Source organism: Carcharodon carcharias, chromosome 12, assembly GCF_017639515.1.
Source record: "Carcharodon carcharias isolate sCarCar2 chromosome 12, sCarCar2.pri, whole genome shotgun sequence".
NCBI lineage: Eukaryota > Metazoa > Chordata > Chondrichthyes > Lamniformes > Lamnidae > Carcharodon > Carcharodon carcharias.
The window spans coordinates 144,057,361-144,085,145 of record NC_054478.1 but is presented as its reverse complement, the minus strand read 5'-3'; the positions used below and the strand labels follow the sequence as shown (position 1 = coordinate 144,085,145).

At 45.7% G+C, this 27,785-nt stretch overlaps 1 protein-coding gene across 4 annotated transcripts in view; it reads left to right on the top strand.

Moving 5' to 3' along the window:
• LOC121284628 (abl interactor 2) overlaps nucleotides 1–27,785 on the top strand; it is a 143,992-nt gene that overhangs the window by 95,916 nt on the left and 20,291 nt on the right. For 3 of the 4 annotated variants that reach the window (XM_041200154.1, XM_041200152.1, XM_041200155.1), the window contains exons 3-6: nucleotides 3,129–3,305; nucleotides 14,984–15,081; nucleotides 16,198–16,347; nucleotides 18,327–18,451. In XM_041200154.1, the coding sequence (XP_041056088.1) occupies nucleotides 3,129–3,305; nucleotides 14,984–15,081; nucleotides 16,198–16,347; nucleotides 18,327–18,451 (550 nt within the window). The remainder of the gene's footprint in view (nucleotides 1–3,128; nucleotides 3,306–14,983; nucleotides 15,082–16,197; nucleotides 16,348–18,326; nucleotides 18,452–27,785) is intronic. The other variant, XM_041200153.1, reaches the window with a different exon arrangement.

Below are 27,785 nucleotides of genomic sequence, written 5' to 3'. Positions count from 1 at the left end.
CAGCAAGATTGTATCAACCACTCTACCATTACCATCAAGCCAAAGGATCAACCCTGGTTCAATGAAGAGTGCAGGAGGACATACCAGGACCAGGACTAGGCATACCTAAAAATGAGGTGTCAACCTGGTGAAGCTGTACTACAAGGACTACTGCAGTACTACTTGCGTGCCAAACAGCATAAGCAGCAAGTGATAGACAGAACTAAGCGATCCCACAACCAACAGATCTGCAGTCCTGCCACATCCAGTTGTGAACGGTAGTGGACAATTAAACAACTCACAGGAGGAAGAAGCTCTACAAATATCCCCAACCTCAATGATGGGGGAGCCCAGCACATCAGTGAGAAATATAAGGCTGAAGCATTTGCTACAATTTTCAGCCAGAAGTGCTGAGTGGATGATCCATCTCGGCCTCCTCAGGAGGTCCCCTGCATCACTGATGGCAGTCTTCAGCCAATTCGATTCACTCCACGTGATATCAAGAAATGGCTGAAGGCACTGGGTAATGCAAAGTCTATGGGCCCTGACAATACTCCAGCAATAGTACTGAAGACTTCTGCTCCAGAACTTGCCACACCCCTAGCCAAGCTGTTCCAGTATAGCTACAAAGTTGGCATCTATCTGGCTACGTGAAAAATTGCCCAAGTACGTCCTGTTCACAAAAAGCAAGATAAATCCAACCTGGACAATTACCGCCCCTCAGTCTACTCTCGATCATCAGTAAAGTAATGGGTCATCAACAGTGTTATAAAGCAGCACTTGCTTAGCAATAACCTGCTCACTGATGCCCAGTTTGGGTTCCGCCAGGTCCACTCCTCTCCTGACCTCATTACAGCCTTGGTTGAAACATGGACAAAAAGCTGAACTCCCGAGGTGAGGTGAGAGTGACTGCCCTTGACATCAAGGCTGCATTTGACCGAGTGTGGCATCAAGGAGCCCTAGCAAAACTGAAGTCAATGGGAATCGGGGGGAAAACCCTCCGCTGGTTGGAGTTGTACCTAGCACAAAGGAAGATGGTTGTGGTTGTTGGAGGTAAATCATCTCAGCTCCAGGACATCACTGTAGGAGTTCCTCAGGGTAGTGTCCTAGGCCCAACCATCTTCAGCTGCTTCATCAATGACTTTCCTTCCATCATAAGGGGATGTTCGCTGATGGTTGCACACAATGTTCAGCACCATCCATAATTCCTCAGATACTGAAGCAGTCCATATCCAAATGCAGCAAAACCTGGACAATATCCAGGCTTGGGCTGACAAGTGGCAAGTAACATTCACGCCACACAAATGCCAGGCAATGACCATCTACAACAAGAGAGAATCTAGCCATCATCCCTTGACATTCATTGGCATTACCATTTCTGAATTCCCCACTATCAACATTCTGGGGTTTACCATTGACCAGAAACTGAACTGGACTAACCATATAAATACTGTGACTACAGGAGCAGATCATAAGCTAGGAATCGTGCGACAAGTAACTCACCTCCTGACTCCTCAAATCCTGTCCACCATCTATAAGGCACAAGTCAGGAATATGATGGAATACTCCCCACTTGCCTGGATGAGTGCAGCTCCCACAACACTCAAGAAACTTGACACTATCCAGAACAAAGCAGCCACTTGATTGGCACCACATCCACAAACGTTCACTCCCTCCACCACCGACGCAAAGTAGCAGTAGCGTGTACCATCTACAAGATGCACTGCAGGAATTCACCAAAGCTTCTTAGGCAGCACCTTCCAAACCCATGACTACTACCATCCAGAAGGACAAGGGCAGCAGACACATGGGAACACCACCACCTGGAAGTTCCCCTCCAAGCCTCTCACCAACCTGACTTGGAAATATACCACCGTTCTTTCACTGTCACTGGGTCAAAATCCTAGAACTCCCTCCCTAACAGCACTGTGAGTGTACCTACACCAGGTGGACAGCACGGACAGCTCACCACCACTTTCCCAAGGGCAACTGGGATGGGCAATAAATGCTGGCACAGCCAGTGAAGCCCATATCCTGTGAATTAATAAAAAAGACTTGATGGAGCCCTTCGAAGTAATGGAGAGGATTGATGAGGTTGATGCCACTGATGTGCTTATCGATTTTCAGGAAGTGTTTGATGAAGTAGAGTAGACTTGTTGGCAAAATTGAATCCCCATGGGATTAAAGAGCAGCGTGGGTACAAAACTGGCTGAAAGATTGAAAGCAGAGAGAAGTGGTGAATAAACTGTGCAGTGCGTGTTTACAGAGATCAGTATTAGGACCACTGCCCTTTTTGATATATTAGTGAGCTGGACTTGATTATACCGGGCATAATTTCAAAGTTTGCAGGTGATACAAAACTCAAATGTATCGAACAGTGGGAAGGATAGTAGCAGACTTCAGGAAGGTATAGACAGCATGGTGAAATGGGCGAACAAATGGCAGACATAATTTAGTACAGAGAAGTGTGAAGTGATGCATTTTGGCAGGAAGAATGAGGAGAGGCAATATAAATCAAATGATACAATTTTAAAAGTGTTGCAGGAAAAGGGAGACCTGGTGTATACGTGAAAAAAAATCTCTGAAGGTGACAGGGCAAGTTGAGAAGCCAGTTTAAAAGGGAAAAAGAATTCAGGGCTATGGGGAAACAGTTGGGAAGTGGGACTAATTGGATAGTGTTTCAAAGAGCAGCACAGGCATGATAGACTGAGTGACTTCTGTGCTGTATCATTCTATAAAATAATGCTCCGTGATATTGATGCCAAATTGCCTCCATGTCCCTACTAGCATTGAGTTGATAACAACCAGCTCCCTGTTGGCGCTGGGTGACCTGCACCCTTGCCTGTTGGCACCCTGACCCACCCTTTGTTCCTGCCCATTGATGATGGAACCTAGCCTGCTGTTGCCTGTTGGCGCTGTGTGACTGTTGTCCCACTGTCCATTGGTCAAGCTGTGTGATTTGTCCTGCACTTGGCTTGCCTGTGTCACCAGTCCTTGGTATCCATTAGCTTAGCTCTGTCACCCTCCCCTGGCCATTGGCAGGACCCTTGTACTTTCCCTAGCAGTGCTATTTAACTTGTGCCCATTATTTTATATTTGATATGAAGTTTTGTCACTGTTTTTTAACTCAGTCAATGTTCCCTTTTCAGACTGTGGATATTCACAAGGAGAAGGTTGCCAGAAGAGAGATTGGTATCTTGACAACCAATAAGAACACCTCTAGAACTCATAAAATCATTGCCCCGTCCAATCCTGAGAGGCCTGTCAGGTACATCAGGAAGCCCATCGATTACGCCATCTTGGATGACATCGGTCATGGAGTGAAGGTATGCTTTGTAGGACTGGGAACTGGTAACAGAGCTCTTTGCTGAAGGTGGAGTTACAGGAGCTGCTTGGGTAGAGGCGGATCTACCAGGGCAGTCGCTGACGAATGTTGCAAATTGGAAATGGTTTGAAATTCATTCTTTTAAAGTAGACATCTCATTGAAGAAAATCATTGACGAATATGCACAAAAACGTTTATTGGAAAGTTAACAATGTGATTTTATATAACGAGCCACCCAGTAAGCGATGGTTTTAATCTCATTAGCACACATTCCTTAAGGAAGGATAATTAATTGGGCCTCATATTCAGTTATAGAAAACCGCCATTCATAATTCCTATTAAAATCATCTCATGGCAGATATTAGCTATTAAAGGTCTGCTGGCACATAAAGAGATTTATATTAAAGTGCTTTCGTATAGATGCCTACCAGGAGCAATATGCTGTGAGGGAAACCCAAGCATCACTCATCCTCTTTCAATTGACCTGTGACAGCTGCAGTTTTTGGAAAGCTTCACATTTCACACTACCCCCAACATCCATATTCTAGTAAAGGGTGGGGGTGTCTATGAAAAATTTGGGCCCCCTCCTTAATATTGTGAGGTGCATACATCAGCAAGGGCATAACTCGCACAGATCGTTGAGCCCCAGATCTGGTCCCCGGTCTGTACTGAGTCACCTGATCTCTTCCCAGGATGCTGGGAGTCCCGCATTACAGAAGAGGAAAAGGATGAGCCAAGTGTTCCTGCACTTGATCCGTATCCAGTGACCCCGGCTGAGAAGTATGTATGCGTAGAGGTCAGAGGAGTGGACTTAGCAATGATGCCCCCAAATATCCTGCTGGCGCTCAGTGTCCTGATTCACAATTAGGTGGAAGGTGCCTGTTTGCCTGTGGAACTGTACCCAAACAAGAGTCATCTTCAGGAGATGAGGGGTGGAGTAGGACAGTTATGTAGAAACATTGATGATTCACTAGGGTAGAGACAGTGAAACTACTTTTTCAGAACTAGCAGACATAATAACATTGTCGCTAGGCCAGTGAAATCAGGAAGCACATTTTCACAGAGTAGTGGAAATGTCAAACTCTCTCCCCTAAAATTTTGTAGATTCTCGTAGATTTTTGCGAGGTAAGAATATCAAGGGATAGAGAGTAAATGCTGATAAATTGAGGTGAGGTACAGATCAGCTCTGATCTAATTGAATGGTGGAGCAGGCTCAAAGAGCTGAATGACCTTCTGCTATTCCAGTGGTCCAATGAGCCAGTACACTCTTGTGGGAGGAGGAAGTATGTTATACTAAATTCGAAGATGTACCTGTACAGCATCATTCTGCTTGCCTTTGGCATCTCTGCAAGAAACTGCAGTGTTCAGATCTGCCTGTGCAGATCTGGACAGTTGAGCTAGAATTGTGCTGAAAATTAGTCTAATTCTGATATTCAAGACAATAAACAGTTTGGGGGTGTGGGGACGAGGGGGCGGTGGGAATAGTATCCCTGCCTGCACGACGGAAAATTAACTGAGTCAGGATAATAGGAAGATTTCAATGAGATTTGCACCACTACCTGTGGGATTTCGAGGCAATGGGTTAGGAATGCAAGGGATTGTGTAGAAGGATCTTAATTCATGATGGTCGTGTTACCTATCCAGGCCTGGTAAGGTGAACTCTGGGAAGACGGTAAATGACAACACAGACACTTGCACTTGTATGGCATCTTTAACATAGTAAAATGATCAAAGGCCCTTCACAGGAGCATTATCAAACAAAATTCCACACTGAGCCAAATAAGGAGATATTAGGACAAGGGACCAAAAGCTTGGTCAAAGATGTCATTTTTAAGGAGAATGATGTTTAGGGAACGAATTCCAGAGCTTAGGGCCAAGGAAGCTGAAGATACAGCTACCAGTGGTAAAGCAATTAAAATCTGAGAAGTGCAAGAGACCAGAATTGGAAGAGTGCAGAGATGTTGGATGGTTGTAGGACTGGAGGAGATCACACAGTTGGGGAGGGGCAAGGCCACGGAGGGATTTGAAAACAAGGATGAGAATTTTAAAATAGAAGCATTGCAGGATCAGGAGCCAATGTAGGCCAGCAAACATGAGTGATGGTGAGTGGATCTTGGTGCGAGTTTGAATATGGGCAGCAGAGTTTTAGATCAGCTCAAATTTACTGAGGGCAGAATATGTGACACTGACCAGGAGTGTGTTGGAAAAGTTAAGTCTAGAGGTAACAAAGATGCGAATGAGAGTTTCAGCAGCAGATGAGCTGAGGCAGAGATGGAGATGGGCGATGTTACAAAGAACATGGACAGTCTTGGTGAAGGAGTGGTTTGGAATTGGAAGATCAACTGAGGGTCAGATAGGATGTCAGGGCTCAGCCTCAGATGCTGGGGAGAGGCCTGGAGTTGGTGACTGGGGAATGTAGTTTGTGGTGAGGCTGAAAATAATGGCTTTAGTCTTCCTAGTTGGAAGAAATGCCTGTTCATCCAGAACTGGATATTGGACAAGCAACATGAATAATCGGAGGCATTGGGAGGGTACAGAGAGGTAATGGTGAGGTAGATTTTGGTGAAATTTGCCTGTAGGGGATTCCAGAGGTAAAGGCTCAGGAGTGGGAAGAGAAACTATTGCAGATGATTATCTTGTTCAGAATGGAACGAGGCAAGTGCCTTCCTACTAGGCTGCGCAACAAACGAGATGCATTGGAGGAGGATGGCGTGGTTAACTGTGTTGAAGGCTGCATACAGGTCAAGAAGGTTGAGGAGGGATAATTTACCTTTGTTACAGTCACATAGGATGTCACTTGTAACTTGCATGAGATCCACTTTAATGCTGTGGCTGGGATGAACCTAATTGGAAGGATTCAAACCTAGTGTTGCAGCAAAGATGGGCATGGATCTTGGAGGCAACAACACATTCAAGGACTTTAGAGAATGAAGGAAATTGGAAATGAGATGGTAGTCTGCTAGGACTGAGGAATCAAGGTGAGACTTTTTTGAGGAGGGGTAATGGTAAACAGTTTCTTGGTCCCTGATGACTCAGTATACCTATGTACCACCCACAGTAGCACCAAACAATACAAGGGCCCAAATTCTATCCCTGATCTCTGCTGAGTTAACGGCTGGCAGCCTGGGTCACAGCACCGTCAGGCCGGGAGAAGTATATTCAGCCGTATATTCAGCCATAGAGTCAGAGAGTCATAGACTCTATGTAGACTATATACTATTTCACTGTGAAATATTGACCCATAACACAGCCTTTTATCTTGTAACCTCTTTGACTAGCTGTGAAATAGATTAATTAAACGGCTACAGACTCCAAGTCTGGAGAAATGTCCCTCTGAATTCCCGCTGTGAGCTCTCTGCAGGCTGCTGTTCTCAAAAGATATAAATGCTACTTTATCTGTGATTATCTTGGGATCTCATGATTGCAGTTTATCCTGGTGGTGAGTACCACCTACTGGTGTCTTTCTGAAACTTGTTTAATCTAAGAGGGTTGACCAATCACGAACTGAAGTAGAATTTAGATAGGGCATACTGAGTCATCAAGCACCTTCTGTTCATGCAGTGAAGCCCTGTGCTATTTCCAAGATCAATGCTGCAGCATTCAATAAAATGGCAGCTGGTTTAGAAAGGCTGTCGAAGATTTTTGCTCCTGCCTGTCTTACCTTAAGTTTTCGACAGACCAAGATCTGAAATTCTTGATATTAATCAAGTCTCCCTGAGCTATCCTGACTTTGTGAACACAAGCTCTCATTTCCTCAATCCAACCTACCCACCATCCCACCTATCCCTCGATCCGGGTTCTCATCATATTCCTTACCCCACATTTCACCCTGTCCCTCAGCCCCAACTACTCACCATAGCCCTGAATTGCATCACCTCATCATATCCTTTAACTTCACCACCACATATTTTCACTATATTCACCAATCCCACCTACCCACTCTTTCACCATAAATCTCTACCTTCATCTACCCACCATCTGAACATATCCTTCAAACACCCCACCCACCCGCTGACCATAACCCACAGTCCCACCCTCTCACTATAACTCACAGTCCCACCCTCTCACTATAACTCACAGTTCCACCCTCTCACTATAACCCACAGTCTCACCCTCTCACCATGTCCCTCGGTCACACCCTCTCACCATGTCCCTCGGTCTCGCCCTCTCACCATGTTCCTCAGTCTCACCTTCTCACCATGTCCCTCGGTCCCACCCTCTCACCATGCTCCTCAGTTCCACCCTCCAACCATATCTCTCGATCCCACCCTCTCACCCACATACCTTGGTCCCACCTTCTCAAAGACCTCTCTTGGTGCCATCTTTAAACATTTACTCACAGGGCCTGAATGCTGCAGCATTCTATTCAGAGTTCATCTAAGTAGTAGCCAGCATGAGGCTGATACAGGGCATAAAGGACAGGAAGGGGGAACAATTGTTAGAAGATACAGATGTTTAGGCTCTATTTCTTGTCCATTTTCTCCTTCCTCTCCAGAAGATGCTGAATCTTGTAATGCTGTCCACAGGTAACTGGCCATTCTTGATGTGTCACCCTGACCAGAGAGTTTCAGGCAGTTTGACTATGACCCCCAAAACCGTTTCATTACTCACTAGATGTATGCACATGAACTTTCCAGGTGTAGCTGGTGGTTTCTGATCCAACTCAGGAGGCCAGACCAATTTTTGTTCTCTTCCCCAATACGTGTCCACCAGTATGCTAGCTTTCGACCAGTCCCACACCACCCAGGAATTGGACCCTGGCACTGTCTAACGCCCTTTACCCACTAAGCCTTTGGAGAGAGCTTCCAAGTTCAAATGGAGGTTCTGCGTTCGGTTCAGGGTGTTTAAAGGTACACATTGTTCAAGTAAGGCAATGCTTTATCTGTCCAGCATGAGAGTTTACTTTTCTTTCCATGCCCCGCCCCACCCCCAAAATTTTTAAACGTTTATATAATATATGCTGTAATTGTGTGATCTGGAATTGAACAAGGGACCCTTCTAACAAACAGCACCTGGAGGATTGTGCAGTTGAGTGTCTGGATCAAAGCGATCCACACTATCCCTTCCACCGCCCCGCTCCCTCTCAGGACAGAATAGCGTGGAGAATTTGCACAGTGCACATTGTCAAGTTGTACTGTTGCTGAAATCACTGAATTGGAGAACTGTGATCAGAAAACCAAGACTTTTAACATTGGGGATGATTGAATCATTCTCTGCATGGTTTTCAGCCAGAGTGTAATTGCAGGGTGATCAAAGGTCTCTTCTTTTGATGGCCAGTCAGCACTTAATGTCTTCTGAGAGGGCGAATCATACATTAGTTCAGGCTGTGGCCATGACTCATGTTCTGCTTCACTCTCTAACCGATTTGTAACGTGACTTGGTATCAGATGCTTTAACATTGATTCCTTTTGTACTCCTATCCTGTGGTTTCAACTAACCTGTCAATGCTGTTTTTTTCTTACTTCTTTCATTTGCTTCATTTATGCATTAAGTGGTTGCTTAGATTTAAGGTAAGAGATCTCGGTGCTTCTCCACCATCCTATTGCTGTGCTGAGGATATTACAGACTGGGTGGTTAAATGCTGCAGAGTTTATGCCCTATAAAGGAAGATTTGCAGTCAAGCCTAAGGGTGTAGATTCAGCCCTTACAATGATTTGTAACATTCCCAAAATTTACAGACTCCTCTTACCCTGTATTTTAATACCAAAAGCCTCTGCCGTAAAAGAGAGCGGCAGATTTTGACTAAGGGTACGATTTATAATCCGGAGTTCACAGTATGTACCCATTTATATATCTAGGCACTGGGGAGACCAGACGATGGGTAACTTGGAAATGTGGTAGAATTAGCCCAATAACAGTGACAATGTGCCCGAGTTCAAGTCACATGTAGGCTTGGTATGGCTTTCTCATTGACATATTCCTTCAATCCAAGACGTCTTTGGAATAAGAGAGGTTCTTTTGGAGCCCTCAAGTATACGTACACACATTCATTGGGAAGGGGCTGCCCGTTAATTGACCACACACCAGCTTTTCTAAGCATCGCCTATCTCCACCTCTGTCTCAGTCCACCTGCTGCTGAAACCCTCCAAGCCTTTGTTACATCCAGGCTCTACTATTTCAGCGCTCTCCTTGCTGGCCTCCATCATCCACCCGACATAAACTTGAGTTCAACCAAAACTCTACTGTCTTTATTCCATTGCACCACAAGTCTAACTCAACCATTACCCCTACATTGGCTGCTGTTCTACCAACACCTCAGAATTACTATTCTCATCTTTGTCTTTAACTCCTCTCATGCATCGCCCCTCCTTCATCCCTCCAATCCCTCACCCCTGAGCTTTCTCTTCCTCTGACTCTTGCCTCTTGTGTAATCCCGCCTCCCTACACCCCACCATTGGTGGCAGTGCCTTCGGCCAGATATAACCCACATGTTAAAATTTCCTCTTTCAATCACTCCAGCTCTCTCATTCCTACTTTAAGATCCTTCTTAAAACCCACCCCTAATCTAAGTGTTCAGTTATTCCTTCTCATGCCTCCTTCTGTGACTTGGCATTGATTTCTGTCTGACTACTCTCCTTTGGGATGTACCTTGCTATCTATGTTCAATGTTGCTACACAGGGCCAGCTCCACCATACTAGGAGGCAAGTCACTGCAATACTGGGCTGACTGCTAGCCAGATTCGCACTGATTCCTTCCTCCCTTGCACCATCACCAGTTGCCCTCAATTCTGCCAACTGTTAACAGAGGAAAAAAACTATCGATCTATGCAGGATTCCATACCCTGAAACCTACCTCCAGGCGAGTTCTGCTGGTTCTGATGGCTTCTGTTGTAGTATGTTAGAAGTTCAGGTTTGTAACGGAATCTGGAATTCTTATCTCAATAGACACAACAGTAGCCGGCTGGCCAATTGTTACCAGGACCCGATGACGATTGATAGCTGGGCTTGTATATTGCTATTTTGGCCCCACTGGTTGAACCCTACTGACCAGTGTCTGTGGGACTCCAGCCCTAAGCTCTTAATATTGAGACTAAATATAGAGATAACTAGACAGCTTACAATAAATTTCACTGAGAGGCAGAGATCAGTAGGAAGCTTAGACCATTTCTCTGGGCCACTGCAAATCTGAAATATTCAACATTGATAACGGAACTGTACCGGGAGGAAAGCAACCAGGGTTCCTGGTACTGTCTTAAACCTAAACTTGTGACTCAAACTGGGAAGTGCATATGCTTTCATCAGGCAAGTATGGGCTGTACTGTGATGCCTTCTGTTGTTGATTAATCTTCTAGCACTCAGTCTCGATTCAAATGAATAGTGGGGAATTCACCAAGCTACTGAATGGTGATCCGGTTCTATGGAGCTGCACCCAGTGGGGTGGGGGAGGGATTTTGGATCAAGGTGTTTTGTCTAAGAAAGTAACTTTAGGAGCCAGAACAGGCCATTCAGCCCAACATTGAGAGACCACGTCCAACTATTCTGTCATGGATTGCCCCTCTTGACCAACCTCCCCACCCCCCCCCATCCCCCACCCCCCACCGCAATCCCCACCTAATAACCCAACTTCATCAACCATGTCTCATTAATCCGCCTTGGACTTCTCCTCTGCTCTCATCCCCACCTGCCCCAATTAACCCCACTCCACCTAGAGACCATGTCCAGTTATTTTATAGTTCCATCATGGGCTTCCTGGTCTGGCAGCACCACTTGTTGATTCCCTACTTTCAGGAATAATAAGATCATTCCTTAACTCCGTGAAAATTAACATCAACAGCACTGGTAACGCCACTCCACCTCTCCCTCTGATTCGGTATAGGTCCGGCCTCTTTTAAAGATGTCAGTAGACCCTGGACAGCTCATGTTCACACTAGTTGGATAGGCAAGAAATAGTTACAATGCTGAGACGTGTTGTTCATAAACCAGCACGTGAGGGAAAAGCCTACAATCAGGAGCAGAGACGAGGCTCCTGCCATTGTGCTTTGTCTGCTCCATGCTTCTGTCAGCAGCCCAGTCAGGCACTCAACCAATCATTGCCTCTCTTGAGAACCGCTTCTGTTCTAAAGTTCCTTGCATTTTCTGCCAAAGAATGAAACCATACAAGACATAGCTCATCCGTGCTCATCCATAATGAACTTGGGCAATTTTTTTTCAACGATGTAGGGTGTGCCCACAGTCTGGAATTCCCCAGTGTCGGCTGAGTTAGCAGGAATTTACCTCCCTGGTATGTGATATCCTGCTTATTCTATATATGTAAGATTTTTATTTTGGAAAATTTTAAGTCATAAGGTTGGACCATTTCTGCATCGTTTCTTGAGTCATCCTGCCCAACTCGTTCTCAGGCATTTTGGATAGGAAAGGAATTATCACATGAGTTTGGGGCAGTGTCAATCCAGCTCAAAACTACTAATTTAACATTGAATTGGCAATCTCATTCAGAGACCACAGGATAGCTGGTGTGCGATATGTCAAACTGTTAAACTGGTGCAGTGGGAGTATTCTGTTGTATTAAGAGCTAAGGCAGGTGGAAATGTTTGAGACGGTGTAGAGGGAACTTTGCTATGTATCTAACCCCATGCTGTATCTGCCCTGGGAGTGTTTGATGGGATAGTATAGAAGGAGCTTTACTATGTATCTAACCCTTGCTGTACTTGTCCTGGGATTTTGGTGGGAAGGTGTAGAGGGAGCTTTACTCTGTATCTAACCCATGCTGTACCTGCTCTGGGAGTGTTTGATGGGGACAGTGTAGAGCGAGCATTACTCTGTATCTAGCCCTGTGCTGTACCCGTCCTGGGAGTGTTTGATGGAACAGTGCAAAGGGAGATTTATGCTGTATCTTGGGAGTGTTTGTTGGGGACAGTGCAGAAGGAGCTTTACTCTGTATCTAACCCTGTGTTGTGCTCGCCCTCAGAGTGTTGATGGCACAGGGCAGTGGGAGCTTTATATCTCACCCCCGTGCTCTACCTACGCTGGGACTGTTTCATAGGGACAGTGTAGAGGGAGCTTTACTCTGAATCTAACCCCGTGCTGTACCCATCCAAGGAATGATTGATACTACCAAATTTCAGAACAGCACTAAAAGTACATTTTGAAGTGCTCGTGCATAAATATCTTCAGTCCAACTACATTAGCACAGCCCTTTAAATGCAGCCACAAACTCTTTTTCCATAAATGAAACCCAACTTCCCAGCACCGGCGCCGGGGGGGAAGGTCCATTCTGAGACCAGATGACATATTCTGGTGCTATTGGGGAGCCTGGTGTCAGTACATCAGTGGAGTCAGTTTGAAGTATTCAAAGCAGTTAGAAACGATTTAGATCTCCATTAAGAAAATTTAAATACTGAACGGACAGGATTAGCTTTGGAAAGCAGAGTGAGCTGGCCATGAATAATGAAAGAAACCTTTAAAATGTAGATTGGGTCCAACCTTGCCAAATGCACTTTATGTGTGAGATAGTTGTTTGATATTGATTAATAGTGATGGTGTGATATGACCATTTATCTCTGAAACGTGATTACGTATATAGAATAAATCACTTCCTTTTTACCCTGCAAATGTAGTTTGTGATCTCTGTATGAATAATCCTGATGGATATACTGTTAGTGCAGTCACTTATGGGACAAGGTGCAGGGTTTGTGTAAATTTAAAATGGAACTAACACCTTGAGTGGTACATGTAGCAGGCAGTCGCTAATGTATTTTTAACATTAAATGACACAACAGGGTTGGCTCGATGAGGTCAGTTTGCGGCCCCACTGATGGCCCTAGATGGCGCCAGGCTGTCTAATATGGTATAAAAATCATGCAAACTTCAGCAGTCTGTACTGAGTTTTCCCATTTCAGTTGATGCATTATAGGATTAGGGTACTCCGAAATGAGCCATAGTTCTTGCTTCTAATCATTGCTCAATGCTTGTTTGTGTGTGTGTGAGAGTTGGCTGATCATGGGGGTTGGGCTTGTCTATGCCTGACCACACTGTTCTTTTGCAGTGACTGAGGATAGTTACAGTGATTGACTCCAAAGGAGGCTCTGAACACTGGTATAAGCATCCTGTTTGCATGCTAATCAGAAGGCGCCTAGAGAAAACTGGCTAGACATCTTCCCTGGCTTTAATACTTCTAGAACGGCATCGTTGTTGTTGTTTACAAAATTCCCTGACCATAACCTCTGGTATAGGGCAGTCCATGACTGACCTCCTGGTGTGGAGGAGTACCTGACCGTACTCCCTGGTGTAGGGGAGTCCCTGACCGTACTCCCTGGTGTAGGGGAGTCCCTGACCGTACTCCCTGGTGTAGGGGAGTCCCTGACCGTACTCCCTGGTGTAGGGGAGTCCCTGACCGTACTCCCTGGTGTAGGGGAGTCCCTGACCGTACTCCCTGGTGTAGGGGAGTCCCTGACCGTACTCCCTGGTGTAGGGGAGTCCCTGACCGTACTCCCTGGTGTAGGGGAGTCCCTGATCGTAGTCCCAGGTGTAGGGGAGTCCCTGACTGTGCTCCCTGGTGTAGGGGAGACCCTGACCGTACTGCCTGGTGTAGAGGAGTCCCTGACTGTACTCCCTGGTGTAGGGGAGTCCCTGGGGAGTCCCTGACCGTACTCCCTGGCGTAGGGGAGTCCTTGACCGTACTCCCTGGTGTAGGGGAGTCCCTGATGCTTCTCTCTGTTGTAGAGGAGTCCCTGACTATACTCCCTTATGCAGGGGGGGGGTCCCTGACTGCACTCCCTGATGTAGGGGAGTCCCTGATGATATCTCTGGTGTAGGGGAGTCTCTGACAGTAACTCAGGTGTAGGGGAGCCCCTGACCATACTCTCAGGTGTAAGGAAGTCCCTGACCATACTCTGGTGTAAGGGAGTACCTGACCTTGCTGCCTAGTATAGGGTAGGTCCCTGAACATACTCCCTGGTGTAGGGGAATCCCTGATGGTGTTCTCTGGTATACAGGGAGCCATGACAGTACTGTCTGTATAAAGGAGTCCCTGAGCATACTCTCTGGTGCAGGGGAGTCCCTTACTCTGTCTTCCCTGTGCTAGCCTGCAATCACCATCTCCTGTATACCCTCCACGCATCGCAGCTCTCCTTTGCATGTTGTCTCCCGATCATTGCCCTTGACTTGAAGGAAGCATGAATGAAAGTGCATCATTTGCTATTATGAGCGTCCCTTTGTTTACAATTTGTTTGTAGTTTTCACAACATCTAATCATTTGGGGGAAAACAGTCGTCACCATGAATTCTGTAAGTCTGAAATGTAACAGCTAATGTAGGAAAGACCCAGCAACTCAATCTGCACATACCAAGAAAGATCGGCTAGCATCTCGGGTGAAACCTGTTCCCTATCACGATGATGGGCCACCATGAAAAACAAGAGCTGCTGTTTTTCTGTCTGTTGCCGAGAAACGATTGTGTATTTGCCATTTTCTTGTGTTTCGTCTTTAATTAATTGCTTTCCTGCTGTTTTAAATTGCAAACCCTGTATCTGTTCTGTAAGGCAATAGACCATTTAGCCACCTAGAAAACCTGTAGACAAACACTTTGCATGGCCTCGCTCCCCTTTCCTTCTTTTCTTTCATTTTTTCCTTCTCTCCTACTCTAATTAAACCACTGCATCAGTCTCCCATTGGTGTCGGCATATTTAGTGAGCTAGCATGATGTTTGCTTATGTGTCCGTCTCTTGCTTGTCGCTTTCCAGGTCAGCACCCAGAATATGAAGATGGGTGGGCTTCCACGAAGCACCCCACCCACACAGAAACCCCCCAGCCCCCCAGTGTCGGGAAAGGGCACCCTCGGGTAAGTGGATAATGCAGTTTGGAGAGGAGAGTGACTCTAGTCAGTCTGCAAGCCTTCTGAACCCATTTCCAATATTACCCTTTGCTCCTTCATTAAGTGTGAATTGATATGAAATTAATCTCCTGCCATTAACTCACTCTCCCTTTCACACACCCCCACCCCCCGCCCGATGCACTGGCTCCTGTTACAGGCAACCTGTCTGATAGCTTCTCCATAGATAAAAGCAAAAAACTGCAGATACTGGAAATCCAAAGCAAAAACAAAAATACCTGGAAAAACTCAGCAGGTCTGGCAGCATCGGCGGGGAGGGACACAGTTAACGTTTCGAGTCCATACGACTCTTCAACAGAACTAAGTAAAAATAGAAAAGAGGTGAAGTATAAGCTGGTTTAAGAGGGGAGGGGGGGCGGTGAGGGGGTAGAGCTGGATAGAGAGCCAGTGATAAGTGGAGATAACCAAAAGATGTCTTCCCATCTGATAGCTTCTCCAAGTGGACAGTCATCGTGTCTGAATCCTGATGGCACAAACCATGGGGTGGATAGAATTTCAGCTAATCTTGATATCAGGAGTGACACACAGGGTTGATTCCTTCCCTACCCAGTGATGCTTGTTGCTATGTTGCGCCATCCTGGGTGCAGTGTAATATGATGGACACAATATTTATCCAGTAGCAAGACTCAATCATGTAACTGCAAGACACAATGTTGGATCTGCCTGTGATGATTTCAATGTGATGTATGTTTTGAATATCAAACGTAGTTTTAAAATATTGGAATTTTCCCCTCAGTGGCCCAATAGATAGCATACTCGTACCCAAGTCAGCTTGCGGGTTCAAGCCTCGTTCCAAAAGTTGAGCTCATAATCTAAGCTGATGTATCAGTCCTGAGAGAGCACTGCATTGATGGAGGAGGTTTTTCAGATGAGAAGTTAGATCGAGGTCCCATTTGTCTGGTCAGGTTGTTTGTGAACAGTGTGAAAGATGTGTGTGTAAACAGTACAAGTGTGTCAATGAACAGGGTTGAGGGGTATGTGTATATGTGTGTGTGTGTGTGTCTGTGTGTCTGTGTGAGAATAGTATGAGTCTGTCCTGAACTAATTTGCCTCCTCTGTCTGCAGCCGGCACTCTCCTTATCGTACGCTGGAGCCTGTCCGCCCCCCAGTTGTCCCAAATGACTATGTACCAAGTCCAACTCGCAACATGAGCTCCTCACAGCAACAGAGTCCGGTGCGGACGGCTTCTGTAAATCAGAGAACAAGGACTTACAGGTAAAGAAAGCACTGTGTCCCATCAATCTGGTTGATGCTGCAAAGCTGAACTTAAATGTCATAAACCACATGCCTGATGACAATATGTTTCCTTTACTTGCACTTTCATTTGAAATTTACTATGTGCAGCACATTGTGACAGCGTTTTTCTGGTGACTCACTTGTTGCTTTTAACTCAGCCCCCATGAGGCAGCTGCAATTCTCAATCTGTACTGAGTTAGTTGATCTCACCTGGGATGGTAGGAATTAGGTTCTGGTGTAAAATTCTACCAATTGACAATTGAAATTCGCACCTTCACAATGGCTATATTGAGCTAAAGCACTGGAGGGTAACTGGTGTCCGTAAGGTTGTACTTGGGCTTGCGTCAGTACCACCAGGAGAAGCGAGCATAAAACATTGAAATAAACAATTAAATGATCATTTCTCGTTTTGTTCAGGTAACGTACATTCACATTTCTTAATGTTTCCCCGGTTCTAAAAGAATGAACTTTGATGTTGTGCCTTTCACATTCAAAGGTCAGCCCAAAGTGCTTCACATGCAGGGTTACCTAATAGAGGTCTTTAAAATCACACTGTGTCTCCAACTGCACACGGGATATAATTCTGCAGGTAAACAAGATGGTGGACCATAATACATTTAGCATGAGTAATTGGGACAAACGTGTGTTAGTGAACATTGTGAAGAGTGTGTGTATGTAAGTAGCCACTCACCATCCCTGACTTGGAAATATATTGCCTTTCCTTCACTGTCGCTGGGTCAAAATCCTGGAACTCACGCCATAACAGCACTGTGGGTGTATCTACACCAGTGGGCTGCAGCAGTTCAAAAAGGCAGCTCACCACCACCTTCTCTAGGGCAATTAGGGATGGACAATAAATGCTGGCCCAGCCAGCGAAGCCCACATCTGTGAATGGATAATAAAAAAAAACTTGGTGCATAATCGAGCTGAAATTTGAAAAGGTGAAACATAACACAAATACGAATATCCTATATTGCAGAAAGTGTAAATTTAACAAGATGAGTTACAGTGTAATCGCAAACAACCTGTAGGGAATGACCGTGAATTGAACCTCTAAATGTGTCAAACGCCACAGCTTTAAACGCTGTCAGCCCCCGACGCCCCATGCCCACTACCACCCAACTCCCCCCTGCCCCCTCGCCCACTCCAGCTTCAGAAACTTTGCATCCAGACCTGTGCTAAAAGACTAAACCTGATGGAGGAACACTAGAACTGCGCACGCCCGGCGTTGGCAGCAAATTCAGCATTAAACCGATGGAAGGATTTGGTGAGGTAGACAAGGAGAAGATGATGAAGATGTGGGGGTGATCTAAACTAGCTGTTGTCAATATAAGATTGTCACCAACGAACCCAATAAGGAATTCAAGAGGAACTTCTTTGAGAATGTGAGATTGTGGAACACGTTGCCACATGGCACAATTGAGGCGAATAACATGGATGCATTTAAGGGGAAACCAGAAAAGCACACGAGGAAGAAAAGCTTATAAGGATTTGCTGATAAGGACGGCTGGTTTGGAACACACGCCACGTGGACTGATTGGGCTGAAAGGCCTGTTTCTGAGCTGAACATTCTGGAGAATGTTATGGAAGCCTTTTCGAAATGTAGCTACCATTGTTTTGTAGAGGGAGAAACACTAGATTCTGTTTAACACAGGACTTGGAGGGAAAAAAATAATTACGCCCGCTTTGGTGCATTAACCTGCAGCTGCACGGAATGCGAAGAGATGCAGGATAAATTTCACAAATTCACTGTGGCGTCGATTTGGCTATGGGAGTAATGGGCATGTGGTGTTGACCAGATGGGGGTCTCCAAGGTACCCCCCCAGCAAATGCACACTCAGTTCCTGCTGTGCTCAGGGAGGCGCTGACTGGAGATAGGTGAGGAACGGGAAGAGAGATGGCACACTCGGTGAAGGTGTGTCTGAGTGCTGACGTGTGCTGTGATTTGTGTATTGCAGCAGCAGTGGGAGCAGCGGGGGAAGCCACCCGAGTAGCCGCAGTAGCAGCAGAGAGAACAGCGGCAGTGGCAGTGTTGGGGTTCCCATCGCAGTGCCAACTCCGTCTCCGCCCAGTGTTTATCCAGGTAAGATCTGCATCAGGTGCAGTGCTCATCACTGAAATTCTGTCCAGACTTGGCTTTACCGCATGCAGCGCTCAGATCTCACTAATACATCAGCTTCCTCCAGATTTCACTACCCTTCCCTCACCTTTGGAATCCCTCAGAATTGTCTTACTAACATTAAGTACTTCAGCATGTTTATTCAGGGAAATGGGTGCTGCTGTGGTTCAGACAATGACCTTCCTCTCAAAGGAAATGAGTTTGAATCCAGCAACCAGGCTGCTGTGATGAAAGTATGTGACAACTATCTCAATCCAGTTCATGGAGGGCATGGAACTATTCTTAATTGCCCACTAAACTGGCAGTCTTACTCATTGTGGCCACAAAATGGCTGATGTGCAAAATATAAAAATGTTGTGTGGGAGGGTGCACATGTTTGGGACCAGAGATCGATTATTTAACAGTTTAGAGGGAGCTTTATTCTGTATCTAATCAAGTGCTGTACCTGTCCTTGGAGTGTTTGATGGGGACATTGCAGAGGGAGCTTTACTCTGTATCTAACCCCGTGCTGTACCTGTCCTGGAAGCATTTGATGGGGACAGTGTAGAGGGAGCTTTACTCTGTATCTAACCCCGTGCTGTACCTGTCCTGGGAGTGTTTGATGGGGACAGTGTAGAGGGAGCTTTATTCTGTATCTAACCCCGTGCTGTACCTGTCCTGGGAGTGTTTGATGGGGACAGTGTAGAGGGAGCTTTACTCTATCTAACCCTGTGCTGTACCTGTCCTGGGAGTGATGGATGGGCTCGGTGTAGAGGGAGCTTTACTCTGTATCTAACCTGTGCTGTACCTGTCCTGGGAGTGTTTGATGGGGACAGTGTAGAGGGAGCTTTACTCTATATCTAGCCCCGTGCTGTACCTGTCCTGGAAGTGTTTGATGGGGACAGTGTAGAGAGAACTTTACTTTGTATCTAGCCCCGTGCTGTACCTGTCCTGGGAGTGTTTGGTGGGGACAGTGTAGAGGGAGCTTTACACTGTATCTAACCCCGTGCAGTCCCTGTGATGGGAGTGTTTGATGGGGACAGTGTAGAGGGAGCTTTACTATGTATCTAACCCCGAGCTGTACCTGTCCTGGGAGTGTTTGATGGGGACAGTGTAGAGGGAGCTTTACTCTGTATCTAACCCGTGCTGTACCTGTCCTGGGAGTGTTTGATGGGGACGGTGTAGAGGGAGATTTACTCTGTATCTAACCCTGTGCTGTACCTGTCCTGGGAGTGTTTGATGGGGACAGTGTAGAGGGAGCTTTACTCTGTATCTAACCCCGTGCTGTACCTGTCCTGGGAGTGTTTGATGGGGACAGTGTAGAGAGAACTTTACTTTGTATCTAGCCCCGTGCTGTACCTGTCCTGGGAGTGTTTGGTGGGGACGGTGTAGAGGGAGATTTACTCTGTATCTGACCCCGTGCTGTACCTGTCCTGAGAGTGTTTGATGGGGACAGTGTAGAGGGAGATTTACTCTGTATCTAACCCTGTGCTGTACCTGTCCTGGGAGTGTTTGATGGGGACAGTGTAGAGGGAGCTTTACTCTGTATCTGACCCCGAGCTGTACCTGTCCTGGGAGTGTTTGATGGGGACAGTGTAGAGGGAGCTTTACTCTGTATCTAACCCCGTGCTGTACCTGTCCTGGGAGTGTTTGATGGGGACAGCGTAGAGGGAGCTTTACTCTGTATCTAACCCCGTGCTGCACCTGTCCTGGGAGTGTTTGATGGGACAGTGTAGAGGGAGCTTTACTCTGTATCTAACCCCGTGCTGCACCTGTCCTGGAAACGTTGGATGGGGACTGTGTAGAGGGAGCTTTACCCTGTATCTAATCCCGTGATTAATCCCAAATGCCTAAACCCCCTCAGAACCTTTTTATGAAAAATTGGAAAATTTCTACGGGTGAGGAGAAAAAGGAAAAGTGATAAGCTCAAACATGCTAACTATTATTATAAACTTATTTAAAGATCTACTTTCCTGAACGTGCTGCGGTTCTAATAAATGCAACTTATAGTATGCTGCACCTTTCCGATTGTATATGGTGTAAAATTATATTGCAGTAGATTACCCTGGGCCAGCCAATATCTGTATATTAGATTAACATGTGTTGTCAGTCTGAAGTGTTCCACATAAATGATTACCTTGACTCTTAATTTAAATTCCTTCTCCTCTCATGGGTGCATCGACTGGAGGAGTGCAGGAAATCCTGCATCTCCCTTATTAATGCGATGACTGATTGGCATATCGCAGTTTGGGCGTGGGTGTCTTTGGCGTGTCGCTGAACTATTGAAGCCATCCAGTCAGCCTCATCAGCAGGGACTTGTAACGTTCGCACTGCCTGGCCATGTGTCAGCCGGAGAGGGGGCTGGCCAACCTTTGGAGTGATTTAATGTAATGCACCTAACTTTTGCCCGTAAACTGCTTTCACAGTAGTTGAATAAATCAAATCCTGTCCTTATGGCAAGGAATTCTGGGGTTCTGGTGAAAGCCAGTGGTTGCACATAAATATTTCTTCCCTGTCGCTGCTGGCCCTGATATAACCTCTAGCATTGCGGCAGGGAAATTGCAGCTTTGACCCAGGCTCAATGCTGACGTAGCTGATGTCTGCCAAATGTGAACCTTATGCCTCAGCCTTCCTTGAGTAGAGGTATGGTAGCATAGTAGCAACGCTACTGGACTAGCAATCCAAAGGGCTGGACTAATAACCTGAAGACATGAGTTCAAATTTCACCTTGGCAGTTGGGGAATTTAAATTCAATTAATTAAATAAACCTGGAATAAAAAGCTAGTCCCAGTAATGGCGATTTTGAAACTACTGAGTTGTTTTAAAAATCCATCTGGTTCACTTTTGGGCAGGAAAATGGCTATCCTTTCTCACTCTGACCTATTTGTGACTTCAGACCCATGGTGATATGCTGGCCACTTACTGCCCTCAGGAATGGCCTAGCAAGCCACTCATTTGTATTCAAGGGGGCAGATCACCTCACCACCACCTTCTCAAGGACGGTTAGGGATCAACAATAACGGGAATGAATATTTAAATAAAATCAAACAAAGACATTGGATTGGTGAGCCTCCCGTTTCTAATCATTATTCAGCAACCCCTTTTTGACTGAAAGTGCATGTGGAGATCAGCTAACGGCAGCATCGAGTTTGGCTGCGATGCCCCCAGCAGTTAAAGTGCATGTGCCTTGGTGAAGTGAAGGAGAGCAACAGGCACCAGGCAAAGGTTTGACAGTCTCGGGAGGGAACATGAAGGGGCAAGCAAAATGATGTTAATGATTACTGATGACATCTGTTTCCAGTTTGTTATATCAGACTGTGCCTGAGTTGGTGGTATAAATTCAGAGTGTCTAGATAATGCAGCTTTCTCTCAGCTTGTGGGTATTCTCTCCTAGAGCCTTGTGTTGCAATGTTATAAGCATGGTTCTTGCGTGATTGGAACTTTAACTAACTGCTCAACAGGCTTTCTCGTCCCAGCTAACATTCTCGTTTGTGTTAATCCTTCTTTTACACCCTCCCCTAAGGCTCTGCTGGTACCCCTCCACCACCCACCACACCTAATCCTGCTCCAGTCCCTGTTCCTCCTACTCCTGCCTCCGCTCCAGTTCCTGCTTCAACTCAAGGTCCTGTTCCTTCTGCAACCCCTACCCATGTTCCAACACTGACCCCAGACTCCATAGCAGGAGCTCAGCCCTTTGCTGATGGCTTCATCTCACCATCTCTCCCTGCTGTCTCTTCCGCTCCTACTGCAGGTGAGTCTGCCTTTCTCTCTGACTCTCTCGCTTTCTCAGCACAGTTGTTTCTCAGGCAGCCTTGCAATAACTTCCACATCTAACTGACTCCGACTTGGCTTAAAAAGGTAATGCAGCAACATCCATTACAAGATTTAGTAGTGGTTTATTTTATTAGTGTAAGGCCAGCGAGGATGGTTGGGTACAGCAGTTAGAATCAAGAGCCTCGACTTGAACTATCCCAATGTTAGCTCAGTTCCACTGAGCATAAGGCCCCCAGCAGTGCCCTCCAGTTCACTGGATATTTGCACCAGTATTAAACAAGGGAAGCATAATGGGCGTAAAACATAGGGGGGACCAGTTCTGCCTTCTTTCTCCCATACATTCCCTGCTCCACATATTTTTCAATTCTTTTGGCTGTGACTCATGTTGGTCTATTAATGGTCTATTAATTCAGAGCCTTAGTCTTACCTCCTTTAGAGCACTACATTCTGCTTTGCATCCTGAACCTCAGCTAAATTTTTTAGGCCTTATTGCAGTACTGATGCACCAGAATAATACCCCCAGGGTTGAAAAGATGAGGTCAAATTGCATAAACTTGTCTTGTATTCCCGTGAGTTTTGAAGGTTGGGAGTTGATCTGATCATGCTCTTAGAAAATGATGCAAGGATTGTGGTAGGATAGCTAGAGAAAAATGATTTCCTCTGGTGGGGTAAGTCCAGAACAAGGGTGTGTAGCCTTAAAATTAGAGCTAGACCATTCAGGAGTAAAATTTGGAAACATTTCTTCATACGAGGGGTAGCAGAAATCTGAAACTCTTCCCCTTGAAGGTTGTGGTTGCTTCAGGATCATTTCGAAGACAAACTGACTTTTGTTAAGTAAGCATGTCGAGGAATAAGGAGCAATGGTAGGTAAATAGAGTTGAGGTACATTTCAGCCACTGATGGAAAAGGCTTGAGAGGCTGAATGGCTTCTCCAGTTCCTGTGTTGCTCGAATAGGCATCTGCATGTTTGAGCATTTACTGGTGGGACCTCACTGCCAAGCTCAACACTGTACAGAGGTCACTGGATAGTGATCAGGAAAGGGAGTTATGCCTGTTGATTCCCATCCTGTGCCTGATAGTAAGGCCTCGGCTAACTCTGCATTAGTGAGACCACATCTAAAATATTGCATGTAGTTTTGGTCTCCTTTTTTAAGGAGGAATTTACTTGCATTGGAAGCAGTTCAGAGAAGGTTCACTCTGCTGATTCCTGGGATGAAGAGGTTTTCATGTGAGGAAAGGTTGAGCAGGTTGGGCCTATACTCATTGGAGTTTAGAAGAATGAGAGTCGATCTTATTGAAACATATAAGATCCTGAGGGGGCTTGACAGGGTGGATGCTAGGGTTTGTTTCCCCTTGTGAGGGAATCTAGAACCAGGGGACACAGTTTCAAAATAAGGGGTCCCCATTTGAGATGGAGATAAGAAGGAATTTCTTCTCTCAGAGGGTCGTTAATCTTTGGAATTCTCTTCCACAGAGAGCAGTGGAGGCTGAGTCATTGAATATGTTCAAGACTGAGTTAGACAGATTTTTCATCGACAAGTGAGTCAAGGGTTATCGGGGGCAGGCAGGGAAGTGGAGTTGAGGCCATGATCATATTGAATGGCAGAGCAGGCTTTCCCTGTCTGACTCACAGGATGCAAAGGGAAAGCTGGATATGCCTCTGTCTCAGAAATGCTTGAGATTTTCATGAAAAGCAAAGTGGAAGCAAATCTCTGACCCACTGCAGGACATTTGGGGACTAGAATGCTTTAACATTATTTGGTGATTGGGAGGATGGTAGCATGATGGTACTGTCCCAGGATTGGAACTCTAGAGGACCAAGCTAATGTTCTGGGGACATGGACATGGGTTCAAATTCCATCATGGCAGCTGGTGGAATTTAAAATCAATTAATAAAATCTGGAATGTAAAGCTAGTCTCGGTAACGGTGACCACAAAACTTACCGTCGATTGTTGCAAAAACCCATCTGGTTCACAAATGTCCTTTGAGGAAGGAAACTGCCATCCTTACCCGGTCTGGCCTACATCCACTGCCCTCTGAAATGGCCCAGCAAGCCACTCAATTCAAGGGCAATTAGGGATGGGCAACAGATGCTGACCTTGCCAGCGATGCCCACAATCTATAAAAGAATGAAAAAAAAATAATTCGGCAAGATTTTCAGTAATGTCTTTCGTAAAGAGTGATGAAGGCCCCCCCCACCCCAATAGCTGAGCTATTACCCTCATAACCCCGAGTCATCCAGAGTAGAACCATGATCTTCATTTAATCCTTGGGCCTGTGCTGATCTCAGCTCTGGTCACATTAAGGATGCTACAGATTACCTTGGGACAAGGAGAGAGGCTAGTCAGCATGCGAACTTGGATGTGTGAGGCACATTGTTTTACGTCCCCCCCCCCTTGGTTGGGTTCCTCTCCGTCGCTCTCTTCCACTGCCACTAGTTGCGTGACACAGCCTGGGTTCAAGCTTAGACAAAAGCAAAATACTGCAGATGCTGGAAATCTGAAATAAAAACAGAAAATGCTGGAAAAATTCAACAGGTCTGGCAGCATCTGTGGAAAGAGAAACAGAATTAACGTTTTGAGTCCGTATGACCCTTCTTCAGAGCTCTGAAGAAGAGTCATACACACTCAAAATGCCAGCTCTATTTCTCTCTCCACAGATGCTGCCAGACCGGCTGAGTTTTTCCAGCATTTTCTGTTTTTATTGAAGCTTAGACATGCTGGTCTGCCTGCCTCACTTACACACATGGGACCCTGGGGAGCTGCTTTATCATTTTCAATATCTCAAGGCTTGAGTCATTCTATAATTTGTTCATGTAAAAGCTGCCTGCGAAGCATCTTTTCCATTGCCTTTATTTGGCTGAATTGCAGTGAGTATGAATGAGGTGAGTCTTTCTAAGTAGGTGACAGATTTGCATGTCTCGGATGGGATTGCCTCTGTCTCCACCAGGACTCATTCTCACCTCCACCTGGTGGAATTAGGGAGAGACCCGTGTAACTAACTTGTTTCGAGTCCCATGAAGAATTCAAATGCAGCAGTTTGGCTAGTCTGTTAGCTGGATTTAATATGACACAGCTTTTAGTTACTTATATATCTAGTTTAAATCAAGCTGGTGCTCGGATTTATTGGTTTTCTTTATCGGTGGCATGATTAGTCTCAGAAAAGGATTCAGTTGGGTAAGGGTTGATTTCTGTCTCTTGCTTGGTGTCTAATTCTTTTCTTTACAGTTATAGAGACATAGAGGTCTACAGCACAGAAAAAGGCCCTTCGGCCCATCAAGTCTGCGCCAGTCAAACAAGTACCTAAATATTCTAATCCCATTTTCCAGCACTAGGCCCCCTTGTATGCCATGGCATCGCAAGTGCACATCCAAATATTTCTTAAATGTTATGAGGGTTTCTGCCTCTACCACCCTTTCAGGCAGTGAGTTCAAGATTCCCACCACCCTCTGGGTGAAAAAATTCTTCCTCATATCCCCTCTAAACCTCCTGCCCCTTACCTTAAGTCTATGCCCCCTGGTTATTGATCCTTCCACCAAGGGGAAAAGTTCCTTCCTGTCTACCCTATCTATGCCCCTCATAATTTTATACACAATCATATCCCCCCCTCAATCTCCTCTGCTCCAGGGGAAATAACGCCAATCTATCCAATCTCTCCTCATAACTAAAACTCTCCAGCCCAGGCAACATCCTGGTAAATCTCCTCCGCACTCTCTCTAGTGCAATCACATCCTTCCTATAATGCGGATTCCAGAACTGCACGCAATACTCTAGCTGTGGCCTAACCAGCGTTTTATACAGTTCCAGCAAAACTTCCCTGCTGTTATATTCTATGCCTCGGCTAATAAAGGCAAGTATCTCATATGCCTTCTTAACCACCTTAACTACCTGTCCCGCTACCTTAAGGGACCGGTGGACATGCACACCAAGGTCCCTCTGATCCTTGGTACTTCCCAGCGTCCTACCATTCATCGTGTATTCCTGTGTCTTGTTTGTCCTGCCCAAGTGCATCACCTCACACTTATCCAGATTAAATTCCATTTGCCACTGATCAGCCCATCTGACCAGCCCGTCTATATCCTCCTGTAATCTAATGTTATCCTCCTCACTATTTACCACCCCACCAATTTTCGTGTCATCCGCGAACTTACTGATCAACCCTCCTACAAGTCTAAATCGTTTATATATCCACAAACAGCAAGGGACCCAACACCGACCCCTGTGGAACGCTACTGGACACAGGCATCCAATCACAAAAACACCCCTCGACCATCACCCTCTGCTTCCTGCCACTCAGCCAATTCTGGATGCAATTTGCCAAATTGCCTTGGATCCCGTGGGCTCTTACCTTCGTTATCAGTCTCCCATGCGGGACCTTATCAAAAGCCTTGCTGAAGTCCAAGTAGACTACGTCAAATGCATTGCCCTCATCTAAACAGCTGATCACCTCTTCGAAAAATTCAATCAAATTGGTCAGACATGACCTCCCCTTAACAAAACCATGCTGACTGTCCTTGATTAACCCCTGCCTCTCCAAGTGTAGATTGATTCTGTCCCTCAGAATTGCTTCCAATAGTTTCCTCACCACTGAGGTTAGACTGACTGGCCTGTAGTTCCCTGGTTTATCCCTACCTCCCTTCTTCAATAACGGTACCACATTGGCCAGAAAGGTATTAAAAATTATTGCCAGCGCCCCTGCTATCTCCTCCCTTGCCTCACACAACAGCCTGGGATACATTTCATCGGGGCCTGAAGATTTATCTACTTTTAAGCCTGTGAGACCACTTAGAACCTCCTCCCTTTCAATGCTAATTTCTTTTAATATATCACAGTCCTTCTGCCTGATTTCCATACCCACATCATCCCTCTCTCTTGTGAACACCGACACAAAGTATTCATTTAGAACAAAAACAAAAATAGCTGGAAAAACTCAGCAGGTCTGACAGCATCTGCGGAGAGGAATACAGTTAACGTTTCGAGTCCGTATGACTCTTCATCAGAACTAAGGAAAAATAGAAATGGGATGAAATATAAGCTGGTTGAGGGGGGTGGGACAGGTAGAGCTGGATAGGTGGAGGCAAAGAAGAGATTGCCAAAGATGTCATAGACAAAAGGACAAAGAGGTGTTGACGGCGGTGATATTAGCTAAGGAATGTGCTAATGAGGACATTAAGGGTAGAAAGCAGGATGAGCAAGGTACAGATAGCCCTAGTGGGGGTGGGATGGGGGGAAGGGATTGAAATGGGCTAAAAGGTGGAGATAAAACAATGAATGGAAATACATTTAAAAATAATAGAAATAAGTGGGAAAAGAAAAATATATTTTTAAAAAATATATATATAAAATATAAATTATTGGAAAAAGGGCATTCATTTTTATTCATTTAGAACCCTACCTATGTCTTCCGGCTCCACACACAAATTACCACTACTTTCTTGGGTTTCCTTACTGCGTTTTGTTAGTTGTATAAACAAAGCCTAATCAGTAGACTCAGTACTGTAAAATTATAATCATGAGCCAATCCTGCGGACAGCAGTTCCATAAG